The 16,908-nt window shown below is 41.5% G+C and overlaps 1 protein-coding gene across 5 annotated transcripts in view; it reads right to left on the bottom strand.

Moving 5' to 3' along the window:
* Positions 1-16,908, bottom strand: part of PROM1 (prominin 1) — a 121,041-nt gene that overhangs the window by 71,718 nt on the left and 32,415 nt on the right. For all 5 annotated transcript variants that reach the window (XM_081959412.1, XM_081959411.1, XM_081959414.1 and 2 more), the window contains exon 4: positions 5,334-5,392. In XM_081959412.1, the coding sequence (XP_081815538.1) occupies positions 5,334-5,392 (59 nt within the window). The remainder of the gene's footprint in view (positions 1-5,333; positions 5,393-16,908) is intronic.

Raw genomic sequence — 16,908 nt, 5'->3', positions numbered from 1 at the left:
ATGTATGGGGCAGGATACGATCCCGCAAATAACTAGGTCCTGTGCCATGGAGCGCTTTAAAGATGATGACCAACACCTTGTTCTCTTTCCTGCCATTAATTATAAATCAGTTACCTGAAGAGGTTTCTAATTCTTTAACAAAAATAATATATAAAAAGCAGTTACTTGTCATTATTTAGATAATCAGTTAAACAGATATTATACAGAATATTAATTCAGGTATTCCAAATTTCCTTTATTTAAAATGTGCCTTTTTTACTGGCATATAATGCCCTTTATTCTTTTTCCTGGTATGTTGGGGCCAAGATTAAAAGTCCTTCACAAATACTTGATATTGATTTGGACAAAGTAGTACACCCTGATTTCCTCAAGCCCGAGAACAAAGTTGGAAATATCTGAACATTTTTCAAGGAGGGCCTAACCAACATTGGAGGCAGAATGATCAACTGGGGTGTGCAAAGTTTTGAGTTAGAAACAATGATTTTAACTACTCTGTAAGTGTTTCAAGCACAAAACAGCAGTTTTTAAGATCAACAGAGGGATTCTTTTGAAAGACCAGGCTGTTCTGGACTCAAAACACTACTGGGAAGGTCAAAATGTTTTTACCATTTTGGCATTAAACGTTTTGAACTGTTCCAAATTCAAAAAAAACTTCTTACCAATCCACTACTCAATTATATCCCTAGGTGTAAGTGGCCTGGAGGAGAACTCATAAGAATAAATACCTATTTAGAAGTCACTTGGCCACCACACCAATTCCAGCCAGATTTTACAGAGAAGCATCTCTGATACTATGGAAAACTATGGAGACCCTTACTGATGTCTCAAACATAGACCTTCCTAATCAGTAGCTTGACTTTCAAAAATTGTTCAAAAATACATAAAAACATAAAAATATAGTATAGGGAAAGGTGGAATAAAAATTGCAGTCATAGTTTTTAAAACAATTCAACATATAAATGGATTTAGACTCGCCTTTTAAGTGTATGAGGTACAATCATGAGATACAACAAGGTGATCGTTTATATTGAAGTTTCCTCTCACTATGAAACTATGGCTTTATACGGTAGATTGATAAACTCTTAAGTCCTTTTTATGGCATTCAAAGGACAGTGTCTTTCAGTCATCTTCAAAATCCTCTAAAGCAATTGTGTTATGTCCATTATTGCAGGGAAGACAACTAATCATTTAGAAAAAGGGTCACACATAACCTCCATCAGACTATCTCTTCCAGTTTACAAACCTTCGTCTAGAAGCAGGAGGTTGCAGGAGAAAAAAAAATTCAACTTCCACATCCAGAAGTTGTGGATCTTCCAACTGAAAGATCCATCCAGTTCCTATGATTCATTCTTACCCATGATGCATTGACAAGTGAGAAGCAGACCCCCTTTTTCTTTCCTCCTTTCCTCCCACAAAATAGATCTTTTAAATACATAGAAATATGTGCCTGAATTTGGCACAAAATAATAAACACTTTATACAAACTAAAGCCACACACAATTTTAATAATGTAGGAATAACATAGAATAGATAAAACAATTTAAGTAAGTGGTACTTATTTTAAGCTAAGAGCCTATCAAGAGACAATGGGAGGGGGAAAAAATCAATTTCCCATATATTCCAGTTTCATGCCAATCGCATGGTTATCTTAAAGTGGTCAAAAATGAAAAGCCTGAAAATCACTGTGATTTTCACAAATAAAATTTATTTTTGTAATTGTCCAAGATGGTGCGTTTAGTTTGCATGGTAAACTTATTTAGAAGGATTTTGGCTTGATAATTTGGCTCAGAAACCTCATAAATGTAGTTGACTGCAACTTTTAGGGCTACGGAGTTACCACAATCTTTGGAATGAGAAATTCTCCATCTGTTCAAAAGAACAAAATGTTCAAGTGGCACAAGAGATACATGTGAAATAATAGTTAGTGACCACTACAAACCAGAAAAAGGAAGTGGGAGATCACTGCAATTAACCTGAACATTAAATGAATTCAATCAACCTTTCAGTAGGAAGCCTGTTTTCTGTTCAGACAGACAGATTGATGATAATTATCTGGATTCATGAACAGGGAAAAGTACCCCAAATAGCTTCCCAGAAGCCCACTAGCCTCCCCTCTTCTATCAACCTGGATTTACAGGAACTTATTTTCTGGAAAATACTTGAAAACTATAAAACTGTATAAACATCATCTTATACCGAATATAGATATTCCTCAACTTACAACCATTTGTTTAGTAACCTTTCTAAGTTGCAACAGCACTGAAAAAAGTGACTTCTAACCAGTCCTCAAACTTATTTCTGACATAACACATAGACATGCGATCCAAATTTGGGTGCTTGGCAATTGGCATGTATTTTCAACAGCTGCAGTGTCCTGGGTCATGTACCGTATTTTTTGGAGTATAAGACACACCATTTTCCCCCCTAGAAGAGGGTGAAAATTTGGGTGTCTCTTATACACCGACTGTAGTCCCACCCACCCACCGGCACCCACCCTTTGGCCTCTGCCTCCCAGCAAACAGAAAATGGGGCTTGCGGAGACAGCAATAGGCTATGGCAATCCCTGCAGCCTGAAACAGCTGATCATCGGGAGGCCCCTGCTTAAACTGAAAGTGAAACTTGCTGTTTGCTGCAAGGAGGAAAATAACTGGGAGGCAGAGGCAGATTTTTTTTCTTCTAATCAGGCTAAACTGAAATAGGCTGTTTGCTGTTTGCTGCAAGGTGTTAAGTCAATAACTATAAATTCCTATAGAATGTTCAAATTATTAGACTTATTTTTTAAAGGTTGTTTTATTATTGTTCTACACAACTTATCAAAATAAAGAAGCTTTTTAAAATAAATGCTTGATCTGAAGAGACCCAGTGCTATTGTATCTTCTTTTAAATAGCAGAGTATAATGTATATTTCCAAAAAAACATGTCAATTTTAACAGCATCTGTACAAGAATAGTCTGAAATGTAACACCACAAACAGTGTATATCTTCTGTACTATTTGCTGTTTGCTGCAAAGAGACAAATTGCTAGAGGCAGAGGCACATTTTCCCCTTTGTTTTCCTCCTCAAAAGCTAGGTTCATCTTATACTTCAGAGCGTCTTATACTCTGAAAAATATGGTAATTGCCATTTGCTACCATTCTAGCCAGCGTTTGGCAAGCAAAGCTAATGGGGGAAACTGGAGTTGCTTAACAGCTATGTGATTCACTTAACAACTGCAGAGATCTGCTTAACAACAATGGCAAAAAAGGTTGTAAAATCAAGCGAGATTCATTTACCAACCATCTTGCTGAGCAATGGATACTGTGGTCCCCAATGTGATCTTAAGTCAAGGACTTCCTTTACCAATAGATAATATACATTGATTTCAACCAGAACTCTAAATTTTTTTTGGAACTACCAGTTTAGGACTGCAAAAACCTGGATGATCACTAGATGGTGGCAATAATTTTGAAAATAGCTTTCTGCTACCATCTTGTGATTCTCTAGATTTTTGTAGCCCCAATCTCATAGTCCTGCTTTAGTCTTCTCTTGATTGGCTCATTCTAGAGGCAAAAGAGAATATTCCAAGGACTATTAATATTCCATTAATGGACCATGATGCTTTGCTGAAACACAGGAACAGAGAATCAGTGCTCTACACTCCTCAACTGGCCAGCTATTCTTGCATATAGTTTCTAATCAGTTTGCCCAAATCAGAAATGGGCATCAAAACATGTGACAGATCCTCTTCTTTCCTCTGTCCTTTACCTATACTAGCAGCACTTAAGATAACTTAGTAATGCAGCACCACGCTGTTGAGGTATTTCAAGGTAGGGAAGGCCATGGGGGAGGTAGTCATGGAACAGGCCACCTGCTTAAGACCACTCAAGGCCTCCCTATCCCACTGAAATACTTCAGTTCCCCACAACTGCTTTCCCCTCTACCCAGAGGTGATATTCAGCCGGTTATCTCTGGTTCAGCGAACCAGTAGCGGCGGCTGCGGGAGGCTCCACCCACCTGCCCCGACGTAATGTGGGACTTTCTGCGCATGCGTAGAAGGTGGTGCACATGTGCAGAAAGCACACACACTCACATTTGTGAACCAGTAGGGAAGGTGAATCCCACCGCTGCTCCTACCCCAACCTGCTGTACCGGGTCACTTACCATGTGAAGATCTAGCAAGCTGTCTCCTCTACAGCTTCTCAGCTGCTTGCGCCCCTCCAGAGGTCCGTTTTGGGCTGCAAAGTGCCAGACAAGGCCTGCGCACACCAAAATGGGGCTCTGGAGTGGCGCACACGGCTGAGAGGCTGGAGGGGAGACAGCTTACTAGATTTTTGCATGCTAAGTGACCCATTGCGGCGGGTTGGGTAGGGGGGAAAGCAATTGTGGGCAGCATGTGGTATTTCAGTGGGTCGGCCAGCCCCTCCGCAGCTTTGTTTCAGGCGGCAAAGTGTCGGACAAGGCTTGCACACACCAAAACAGAGCAGCAGAGCTCCATTTTGGGCTGCAAATGCTTTTTGCAAAGATGGCAAAAGGCTATGCCAATGAAAGGAAAGCTTCAATGTTTCAGGCCTTCTCCCCCTTTGCAAAGTCTTTTGCTGCAGATCTCGTCCAGGCCTCCATTTACAGAGAACAGAGGCCTAAAATACTGGGAGCCCACAAGAGATCAATAGCATGAGATCTCACTCTACTGATCTCGCGTGATTTTGCAGTACTTTAGGCCTCCATTCTCTGTGTAGTTACAAGGGCCTGAAGTGCCAAAATAGGCCAAGAAAGCAAAGGATCTTTAGATCTTTGCAAGATGAGTACAGAACACACAAGCCTAGTGCTTATGAAGATCCGGCAGATGGGGGAGGAGGGGAATAGGCAGGGCGAATGCTGCAGCACCTCATTCATAAGGGCAAACAATTGCTGTGGTGCTGCAACATTCATAGTTTCGGGACTCAATCGTAAACACTTATCGTGTAAATTCGAACATTCACCAAGGGAACACTTGTAATTTAGGGATTATCTGTATTAAAAAACTGCATTCGGAAGCCCAAGAAGCTTCCACTGTGTCTACAGAACTCAATTTATCTTAAAATCATTTTGCAACAATATATTATCAGCAAAACGGATCTAGGGAAAAAGAAATATGTTTTCATTTTTATAGATTTCAAAAATTTCATAAATCTTTCAGGAAAATATTGTATTATATGGAAATTACGAGGACACAAAGCAAAAGGAAATAGCAAGCAGATCTTCACCTGTAGAATCTGGAAAAGTAATCAGGAAATGTGGCAGAGTTAACAGTATTTAGCTTGCAAAGAAAATCTCAAATGTATTACATGAAAATGTAAATAAAGCAATACATTTACCTTTTGATAATCACCAGGTTGATTTCCAAATGTCTGTAGTGCTAACTTTTTGATAAGGTCTGTAAAAAAGCAAGATTTCCAGCTTTTAGAGATAATAAAAAAGAGAATTTAAAAAAATCTTTTAAACACCATTTCTACCCAATAATCATGCATATCAAACCAGTATTCAATGGAGAAATGGTGTGCCCCTCTTTATTGATTCAGCTATCCCATAAGCAGTTTTATTGAAAGAGCACATTCAAAATACTGCAAAGTACTCACTTTTCATCCATATCCAAAATTTAACAGAATAATATAGTTTGAAGGGACCTTAGAAGTCTTCTAGTCCAAAATCCTGTTCAAGAGGGGACCCAAACTCAAGGCCCATGGGCTGTCTGATGTGGTCGGATCTGGCCCGTATGGCTGCCCTGGAAACTCTAAGAGTCTGGGCCGCGTTGCTTTTGCCTGGCCATCATCCAGGCGTACACACCTGCACACAGGAGGCAGGTGCGCATGCACACAGGCCTGGCCCTCCCCATCCCTGTGTGCACGCATGCTCACAGAAGGCGGCGGGCCAGTGTTGTTTGAGCCTCGCCCATCTCATCCCGGGATGGATGCCACCAGGTTGAAACTAAGCATTTCTGACCTTTCAGGTGTGTGTGTGCCAGGGGTGGGTTTCAACTGGTATGGCTGTACCAGATGGTGAAATTTAGCGTACCTTCCCATACCCATTGGTCAGGAGGAAGAGGCAAGAGGCAGAGGAGCTGGAAGTGTGTGCGTGTGCACAGGATGTGAGTTTTAAAAATGTCTGAGTGAATCCAGGAAGAGGGAAGAGGCAGAGGGACTGGAAGTGTATGTGTAAGGTGGTCAGTAATGTTGAAGACTGGCAAGGACAGCCATATTTCCTCTGTAAGCAGCTGTTTTATTGTTTTGTGTACTTATTTTATTCTTATTTAAGTAGTAAGTGCAGAAAATAATAAATTTCCTTTTTTTATATCTTCTTTTTGTAGATCATTTTTGGGGGCAAAGAATTCAGTGACATCAACTTGGCCACTCCCACCCAGTCACATAACTGCTAAGCCACTCCCACTCAGTCTCATGACTGCCAAGCTACTCCCACCCGGTGACATAACCACCAAGCCACTCCCACCTGGTCACATGACCACCAAGCCACTCCCACAAAACTGGCCACATCTACAGAATATGTTCTAAAAAATTTTGAAATCCACCACTGGTGTGTGCACATGCAGAGGGGGATGTGTCTGGCATGGCACACATGGCCCTGAAAAGCTGATGTGGTGGTAGCAGGCAGTCAGGGGGAGAACGTGATGCGTACCATGTGCATACTCCATCCCACATGGCTGGAACAGGCAGGTGGTGCCTGGTACATCCAGCAGATCGGATCATGTGCCTCTCCCCTGTACCTCTCTGCCTCCAACTTGGCCATTGTGGGCCAAGACAAGGTGAGACAGGTTATGGGGTGATTGCTGCTTGCCTACTCCATCCTGTCTGTTTCTGTTTGGAGTTGGAGAGCAGATCGTTGCTGGTCATCTCCTTGCCCCCCTTGCGAGTCTTGCAATTGGTCCACATGTGGCGCGTATTCTCCTTGTGATCCTGACACACCTTGGCACCATTGTGGCCAGTGCCACCACCGGGTTACCAGCAGCTCGTGCAGGTCCATTAGGCCACTACCCTTGCCACCCAGAGTACCAGGCCTGTCCAGCCCGAAGGTGGTGAAGTGGCCAGATAGGAAGGCCAAGTGGAGGTGGTAAAGTACGGCTATGCGGCCCAGCAGAGATGAGAGGGAGTCACACAATCCTGGTTGGGCCTGGGTGGCCTGGAGCTGATGGTGATCTGGCTTTCCTCACTCGCATTGACCACTTTTTGCCTGTTGGGCCTGGGCACCTCAATGCCCTTCCTATCTGGCCACTTCACCTCCTTCAGGCTGGGCAGGTCTACCGAGCAGCAGCAGAGTTGCCACCCAGGAGCTGTCAGGAGTAGAGAACCCTGATGACGTGCACCCTTCACTGGGGCTGCTCGGCAGGGAGAGCTGATCCCTGCCCTGCCCTGCCCTGCGAGGCAGCAGCTCCAGAGCGTTTTCAGGGTGCTGCCCAGCTGACACAGCTACTTCAGACAGAGCTCCCGAGGGTGCGGAACCTTCTCTGGACCAAAGTGAAGGCTGAAGGCAGCCTTCTTTCTTGCAGCCCCCCTGCCACCTCTCCATTCTTAATTGAGGGTTGCAGCCAAATCTCCCACTTGGCCGGTGTTCCTGGAAGGTGCAGCTCGGCCATTTCAAGTTCCATTGCAGGAGGGCTGGGAGGACGAGGCCAAGGTGAGAGGAGCTGCCAATAGTAGCTCCGGGCCCCGCATCACTTACCCTCTAGAGCTGCATAGATCCCACCCTCCAACACTCCCAACAACCCCGTGAGGCAGGTCAACCCCTGGTGACAGGTCCCACCCACCGCCTCTCTTCCATTGAGATCTTCCCCAACAATCCCGGAGAAGGAGGCGCAGGAGAGGTGGCAGAGACTCCACCTGGTGAGCCTTCACTGCTCTATAAAGAGGCACCCATGTGTAGACAGGGACACTTTGGCCCCATGGAGGCACCTGGTAAGTGGCGGGCTAGCTCAGGAGCCTAGGGTAAGTCAACAAGGCACTGCCTGAACTGGTGTCCAGGGCCCACTTCCCGTGGAAAGGCCCTCTTTCTCCAGTCTTGGGATAGGTGCCACTTCCTATCCTGCAAACAGCCGCACTTCGGGGAAGCCCGGGTGGGCACCGTGTATTGGGTCTGATAGCAGGAAAGGAAATGTGGTGCCCTTCCCCGCTTTCTGCTGTGCCTCCTGGCGAAGCGCTGCTCTTGTAACCCAACGCACCAAGGCATCGCTGTGGACCACTGCAGCAGCCCGCAGCAGGGCTGAGTTGCATCGAGTGCATGACAGCAACACCCTGCAAATGTTGGCCAAAGGCAACAATTGCAAGGGGGCCAAGAAGATGACTAATGGTGACCTGCTCTCTAACTGCAAGCCAAAACAGACAGTGGGACAGAGTAAGCGTATCAAGAGTTCTGCATCACATTCCTCCCCCGCCTCCTGGTTGGATGGCCAGCCCAGTGGTGGCAGCAGGCTCTGGAGCTGCAGTGTGTGCCAGCTGAGGGTCCAGCAGGCTACGGCTACAGCTGGAAACCACCATCCCCCCACACACAAAGGGCAGCAAGTGTAGGATGACTGACAATTTCTAGCTGTAGCTGTCCTGCCCTTCCCTCGCTTCACTTCATCCTGCAGGACCAAGCCTCCTGCCCACCACCCCACCCACCGATGACTCCTGGATTCCCTCCCCAACCCTGCCTGGCCCCCAAGGTCACCACCCACGTGACATCAAGGCCATGCCCAGTCAGCCGCAACCACCCCAGCCACGCCCCTCCTTCCCCCTGGCCCCCAGAGGACAATCCCAATGCTGATCCAGCCCTCAATGAAATCGAGTTTGACATCCCTGCCCTATACCATTCCAGAGAAGTGGCTGCCCAGTTTTTTCTTAAAAGCCTCCAGTATTGGAACAACAGTGATGCTGTCTATCCTACATATTTTTTAGCTTACCAAGAAGTAGGTTATGGTCTACTTTGTTAAATGCCTTTCTGAAATCAAAGTATATTATGTCTACAGCATTTTGCTGATCTACTAATTTAGTCACTTTGTCAAGGAATGAAATAAGATTTGCCAATTAAAAGCTGATGTAGACAAAAAGAAGGCCAGGCCTTTGAGATCTCCAAAGTAGCTTCAAGCTACATTTCTAAATTCACAATTTATAACATTTGTGACATAAGCTGGTGCTATAATAGACTATAAACACAGTTGATTTCAAACATTTCCTATGCTTCTGGTAAAAGAAATGATTTTTGATATTGTGATTAATATTTCATATCAGTCCTATAACTTAGCTCCCAGAAGGAAAACATCCCTAGAATGTAACTAGAGTGTATTCAATCATACATCTACCTTTCCTCTACAAATAATAAGAGGAATGCAGTAAAATAATTATATCATTATTCCCTATAATTAAACTGCAACTTATTTGTTTACTTATTATTGAATGTCATATCTCAACTTTTTGTTCTTTCCAGCCCTCAGGTAATCTACAAAAAAAGGTACAGGGTACAAAAACATCAGAATATAATTAAAACACAAACAAAAATAAAATCTGTTATTGACATAATTAACAGTTAAAAGTCTGGATAAAGATATGTCTCTGCTATCTTTCTAAATACAGAAAGACAGAAATGGGCTTTTTATATATTAATAAGTAAAAGCAAAAAGTTGAGGTTGGAGTGTATTTATCTTGTACTGTGCTAGGAAAAGTTGGAAGTCAATGCCCCCCTTTCTTTCTTTTTCTCTTGTATTTCACACCCTTTTTCCTGTTCCTTTTCCTTCCCTTAATTTCCTATTTTCTTTTTTTTTTTTTGCATTTTATATAATAAAAAATAATTTAAAAAGACTTTTGAAAAGTCAAAATACCTGTGTAACTTTGGGTCCTACATTTCTATTTTAGAACTTAGAATAATTTTATTGTAACTTTGAATCAGAAGTGGGTTTCTGCCGGTAAGGTCCTGTACACGTGTACCAGATGGTCAAATTTACTGTGCCTTTCCATACCCGTTCATCCGGTGGCACCGTACCAGAAAGCTTGCTCCCCGTTCGTTCGCCCCACCCATCCGATCGCCGCTCATTTGCCCTGCCTGTCTGAACCATGCTTACCCCACCCACTGCTCGTTGATTGGCTGGCTCACCAATCGCCCTGCCTCTGAGAGCCCTATTTAAACCACGCCGCGGATGGCCCACTTACCTCTTTTCTTGTTTGGCTCTCACGACGTCGCTCACTAGCTGAGCGGATCCTCGCCTTCCCTGTTGCTCTTGCTGCCTCCCTCAGGTAAGTAAACTAAGCGAGGGGAGTGGCATCAGGAGACTGTGTGGCCACAAATAAGTGCAGGGTGGGGGGCCAACCGCGTTGAGAACCTATGCCAAGCAGCCTACATTCCAGGCGAGCCCGCAGGCCTCACGAAGGCCTTCACGAGGTCCCAGGATTTGCATAGACGCATGGCCGCAATTACACCAAGCAGCCTACGTTCTAGGCAAGCCCAGGGGCCTCTCAAAGGCCTTTGTGAGGTCCCCAGGCTCGCGTAGACCACATAGCTGCAAGTAAGCATGAGGATGGGAGGTGACTGCGGCGGGAGGCTATGCCAAGTGGCCTATGTTCTAGGCGAGCCCGAGGGCCTCGCAAATGCCTTCACAAGGTCCCCAGGCTTGCATAGATGGCATGGCTGCAAATAAGCATGGGGCGGGGGGCGGGAAGCCCGCGTGGTGCTTGGCTGAGGCCTTTCTTGCCACCACCCCCGTTCTCAGCCTCGCCTGGCTGGCTAAGCCTGCCAGGCAGGCCTAGCTGACTGGGTTGTCCTTGTGTCCCTCCAGTTCAGCTTACCTGCTGCCTGGTCGCCTGCCTGCTGCCTGCATCCATCGCATTGGAGAGCTGCTGATTCTGCCTGATGGTAAGTGACTCGGGGTTTTTTTTCTTTATGCTTTTAATGTTTTTTTAAAGGATATTTTATTTATTGTCTATAGAATGTTTTTTAATGCTTTTTAGGGACGGGTTTTTTATTTATTGTTTATAGAATGGTTTTTTAATGCATTTTAGGGAATTTTTTAATTTATTGTTTATAGAATGTTTTTTAATGCTTTTTAGGGAGGGATTTTTTAAAATTTATTGTTTATAGAATGGTTTTTTTAAAATGCTTTTTAGGGAATTTTTTTTTAATTTGTTGTTTATAGAATGGTTTTTTAATGCATTTTAGGGATTTTTTAAATTTATTGTTTATAGAATATGTTTATTACAAGAAATATTTTTGCTTTTTGCAAATGTTTTATTTGTGATGCAATATATTGCTTTTAAGTGTGCATGTTGGTGCATGGTTTTCAAGATTTTGTGTGTTTCTGTAATAAATTCACTACAGAAACACACAAAATCCCCCAAACCATGCACAAACCTGCACACTTAAAAGCAGCCACTCTGAGGCACATAAAATTTATGTGGCTGCTTTTCTATGAGTAGGCCAGGTTGGTGCAAGGCAGCTTTGTTAGATTTTGTGTGTTTTTATGTGATACCAAGTTGTTGAGGTAATTGTGAGGTGGTTGCTTCTTGCAGCAATAACCTTTTATGTGACTCCATGGCTGTTTTCATATGTTGAGTTGTGTGCTGCTTTGTAAGCTCCTGCAGCTTGATGGGTTTTGATGGTTTCTGATTGTCCTGCTTTTGTTTTCCTGTTTTCCTGGGTTCATCTTGGTCCCAGGTCTTTTGTCTTTACTATCCCGGGGGTTAGTTCTGCCAGGAAACAGGAAAAGGGGATTTCCAGGCGAGCTATTTTTAGCCTTTGTCTTAATGGGTGTATTTAAAATTTACCTTTCAGCTGGTGTTTTGTCTGGTGGTTTCTGGTTCTGTGAGCTTCCTGGCACTGTCCTTTATAACTTCTCACAATGCCTTGATGGTTTTTATACCAGTGGCTTTGTCTTTCCTGTCCTTAGGGTTGGGGAAAAACTGTTTTCATCTGCAGTCTTTTGGGGAAAAACTGTTATTCTTTTGGTGTTTTCCTGGTGCTGTCATAGTTTGTGTGTGTGTGTGTGTGTAATGTCACAGTTATCTACACATTAATAATGATCAAGTGCTAATAATATTTCCTTATACATTTTAGTGACCTTTCCTTACAGAATTGGAGTTTTCTTTCATACTTTTAGATTTCTAATTTCTGTTTCTGTTAATTGGTCATTGAAAAAACAAATCCCACATGAAAAAGTATTCAAAGCCTTCTTAATTTTGTCAGTTTATTCATTCCTGCACATTCTAATATTTATTCATTTTCGCATCTTTGTTTTTCCACTTTTGTGCAAGCACAATTCCAACAGCTGTTAACATGTGTAAAATTAAATATGTATTATATTCCCTTTGAAATACCCAAAAAAATATTTCTGGTTTTAAATCCATATCTTGCTTTATCATTGCTTCTAACCATGACACCACTAACTCTTGAATAGCTACTTGGACTGACCTAAGTACTGAACATAATTCATATATTCCTGTTTTTTGAACTGAGGAATAAATTTCAGAAAAAGAAATCTATATTGCTCTGTGAATTTACCTATGAAATGCTTCTTGATCTAACTTCTTAGATGAAAAACTATATCTTTCCTGTTTGTTGGGGGACATCCTTCCTGAAAAGACTGTACATTGTTGGTGAAAACAGAGGTCCCTTCTGTTACCTGTAGTCCTCAGCTTACAACCACAATCAAGTCCAATATTGTTTTATTTCTTTTGCAATTAGTATTATTTAACAGGATGAAGAAGTAAAAGAGTATGACCACTTTCTTCTCCAAAAAATCAAGAGAGGGGCAAACAGCTGATCAACAACAGTCACCAGCACCAACACCACCAACACCACCAGTGCCAACACCACCAGCACCACCAACTTGACCATTTCCACCACTTGAGGTCGGAGAAAGCAGCATCTCCTCCACTGAAGTTCCAATACTTCATGACTGCTGGAGTTTGCAGCAATACAGAAACTTCAAGAAGTATGATGGACTGGCAGTATCCGACAAAAAGTTAGGTTGTGAGTACTGTGTGAAACCCGTGTTCTCATTAGAGAAAGGTATTCATGTTTCTAGAGAGTGGAAAAATTTCCAGGTTGAGGCTGCAGGGACAACTAAGGAGAATCAGCAATCCTCTCTCAGAAAAAAATTGAAGGAACATTTTCAATCAAAAGCACACTTTATTTGTAGAGAGAGCAGTAAACAACGGGAGCAGGACACTTTAACCAAATCCATAGATAAGTCAACTGACAAACATTTATCCAGTACTTGCAAAATATTTTTTACTGTTTATGATCTGGCACAAAGATGCAAACCATTCTTAGACTTCGAAGCACAGGTAAATTTGCTAACTATGGTTGGAGTAGATGAGGGAGTAGGCTTGCATTCATGGAGATCTGCAGTGAAAATAGTTGAATTCATTGCAAATGAAACTAAAACCACCGTGTTTTCCAGGATTATTGCAAAGAATCTAAAGGTGTGCTTAATAATCAATGAGCCTCAACGCTTTCAATGAAAGCAGTTCTGATAGTTTTTGTTAAAGTTGAGGATTCAGAATGCCCAGCAACCTTTTTCATTGAGCTGTTGATAAAATACACACCACTTTCCAGAAATCCTGCAAGAGCCAGAATGACCTTTTCCAAATCTCTGAACAACTGGGCATTGAAATTGTGAAGATTGGCAGAGTTTTGGGACTAAGATGGGCTGCCTGTAGTTTAAGGTCAACCATAGCTGGGTGGCATGCTTATCAGTTTTTTCTGCGCAATGAAAGATTCCCAGGCATGGCTTCCCATCTTGAAAATCTAATTTTTTTGAAGGATTTAGCCCTCATGATCGATATTCTAAATGAGATTTCTCTTCTGTCAAATGCCCTGCAGGGGAGAAACACAGATATCATCAAGGCCGAAAAATTACTATTGCTATCAATTAAAGCATTTGAAGTGCTTAGATGGGGAAAGGGCACATAAGAAAAAAGCATTGATGCAATGCTAGCTTCAGAAGCCTTCAAAAACATAAAATTAGTTCCAAATCAACGATTTGTTGCCCTTCCTCGTGAAAACTTTTTGGCAAGCATCTTCACCAATTTGAATAAAAGGCTGATGGATTGCGACCATCTAAAAACAGGTAGCTAATTGCCAGACGCAAACAAATTACACTTTATCACATATTTGGAGCCGGATTACTGGAACATTGAAGATGTAGTCATTCCATGGGCAGAAGCAGAGGCAGCATTGATTGAATTTGGTGAAATTTTTAATTATGAAATTGATTTGAACGACTATGGAGATTTTTTGGAAAATGTGCTCAAAAATCCAAAGACCTACAAAATTCCTGACAGTATCAAAAAGCTAAAGATATTGTCAGCACAATTGCTGTTAGTTAAGTAGAGGTGGAAAGGGGGTTCTCAAAAATGAACCTCATATGTTCAGAGCAAAGAACCCACCTAATTGTTCTAAACGTAAGTAATCTGATTATGATAAACGTTATTGGCATGCCTATTGAGAGATGGGACCCAATTCCTGCAGTGAAAAAGTGGCTCAGAGCACACCATCACACAGCTGATGATCCACGAGTAACGACCAAGAAAAGTGCAACTGAGGAGTCTGGAAGCCTAAGAACAATCTGGAAATATCTTCAACCAGAAAACCAATAACACAAGTAAGTACTTGAATGTATCTCTTTCGTTGTGTTATTCTTATGTAAGGTGTCAGTGCATGCAATTAAAGTCTTCCTTTCTGTGTCTCTTTGCGCAGGCCATTCATTGGAGCAAGTGTGGTCAGTGATGTAGAAAACTGGCAAGGACAGTCATCTTTCCTATGTAAGTAGCTGTTTTATTGCTTTGTGTGATGGTTTCATCCTTTTTTAAAAGTTATTTTTATTTTTCAAGACAAACACAACATATTCTCCTTTACATACTGTAGAAAGTGTATCAGTTGGTTACAAAAAAGCTTATATGCATCTCTTCCACAGTCAACAAACATACTTCATATTAACTCAAGTATTTTAAACTCAGATATTTATACATGTTACCATCATCATACCTCCATTTTCATTTGACTATAATTGTTTAAACGTCCTTCATCATAGAATATACCAAGATTTAATACATAACCACATACTGGCATTTCATTTACAATTTCTAAAATCCTCCAATAACACTGAATCCTTATGTCCTATTCTAGCTAAACATCCATATTTAATAACAAAATTTTCTAATCCTTCTTTCCAAATACCCATACCTATATATACGTTATTATCACTATCCCTCTTTTATTTAACTATATCCTGTATCATAACATTTCCCCCCTATTATTCAAAACTTAACTATATCTAACAGTTCTTTTTTTATTAACCTGAGGTATCAGTCCTCTAATCATCTTTTTAATCGACTTTGTATGGACTCCTCTTAGCAACTCTTTGCTTATAAAATCTCTCATGTAATTTTGATGCCCTTCTTCTGTTTCCTTAATCAGCTTATCTTTGATTGTCGGTGGTGTTATCAAAACTATTGCTAATAAGATTTCTCTCCTTAAATCCATAAATTATTTTATTTTTTCTTCTTCTATATCTTGCCATCTGGGGTAGGTTTCCCCTCCATTTAATTCCTCTTTCAGTATTCCACTCTTTCCATTTTCAGAGACAAACCAATCACCATAAATATCAGCAATTTTAATTTCTTTATATTCATTTTCCTCTTTGAATTTTTGGATTTGAACCGCCACTGTATCCATTTGATGATCTTCAATTTCTCCATCATATTTTGCTGTTAAATGCACTAAGTCATCCAACTTCTTCTCTATCATCTCACGTGTATTTGATAATTTCTGTATTTCTGATAATATCTTTGCAGACTTAAAACTTCTTTCTCCTGTTGAAATTGCATCATTATCTCCAGCTAATAAACACTGCTATTCTAGCTTAGAAGGTTTTAACAAAGATTAAGCATCGATTCACAATAATCATTTCATTTTCACCTTTCTCTGGTTAGAAATAATTCAAAGGAACATCTGTGTGCTTTTCTTCTTATCACTCTCTATAAACAAGCAGTAAGACCTTGAAGTGCCAAGCCAAGATAACCAGTGAAAGAAAATAAAGTGTTTCATTTCCAATACACAAAACTCTAGCCTCCGAAGTAGCAATGTTATTGCTACAATGTTGCAATTTTTTAAAATGTCTTTTTTCTATTTCAAGTTGAAAAGAAAGTCCAATTCTTAAATGAGTTAGAAAAACACCCACAGTAATGAAAGAGGAGAATTTTAGACCCAAGGTTACAAAGAGTAATGAAAAAAAAAGAAAAATAGAAGAAGGCTTAATCCATTCGTTTTAAAAGTCTTACATAAATTCTATCCGTGAAGATAGCATTTTAAAAAAAGATAACCCACTGTCAAAAACCATTCCAAATTTAATTCCACCGCTTATTTCTTCTGTTCTCCAATTTGAATTTATTTTTTTATAGGCAATCACTTTTAAAACGGTAAAAAATCCTCACCAGCTGGAAACACTTTCTCTTTCCATATCCTTCCGTTTTGGAGCCGCCTCACCTCATCAGCCAAATGGCTGGATTTTTTTTCACCAGCTTGAAGACCTTCTCTTGGATCAATCAGGGACTTTGCGATGTCCCTGAGATCAGCAAGACGTATTCTTCCTATTCACTGCCTCTTTAGGTCCATTTGGACCACCCAGTGGAAAAAGTGTCAACTGCGATCTCAGAGCATTGAGATCGCACGTCGTGTCGTTGCGACTTCGGCTCCTCCTTAAGGTTTCATCCTTAATGTAGTGCATGCAAATTGAAGAGTTCATTTCTGCGTCTCTTCTTTGTGCAAGCCATTCATTGGAGCAAGGTGGTCAGTTGGTGATATTGAAGACACACAAAAGGACAGTCATCTTCCTTTTCCATTATTTTGTGAGCTTGTTTCATCCTAATGCAGTGCATGCAATTGAAGAGTTCATTTCTGTGTCTTTTCTTTGTG

Source organism: Natrix helvetica (genome assembly GCF_964273705.1).
Source record: "Natrix helvetica genome assembly, chromosome: 7".
Taxonomy (NCBI): domain Eukaryota; kingdom Metazoa; phylum Chordata; class Lepidosauria; order Squamata; family Natricidae; genus Natrix; species Natrix helvetica.
Note: the sequence above shows the minus strand (reverse complement) of the source record. Positions and strands in the feature narration are given on the sequence as shown.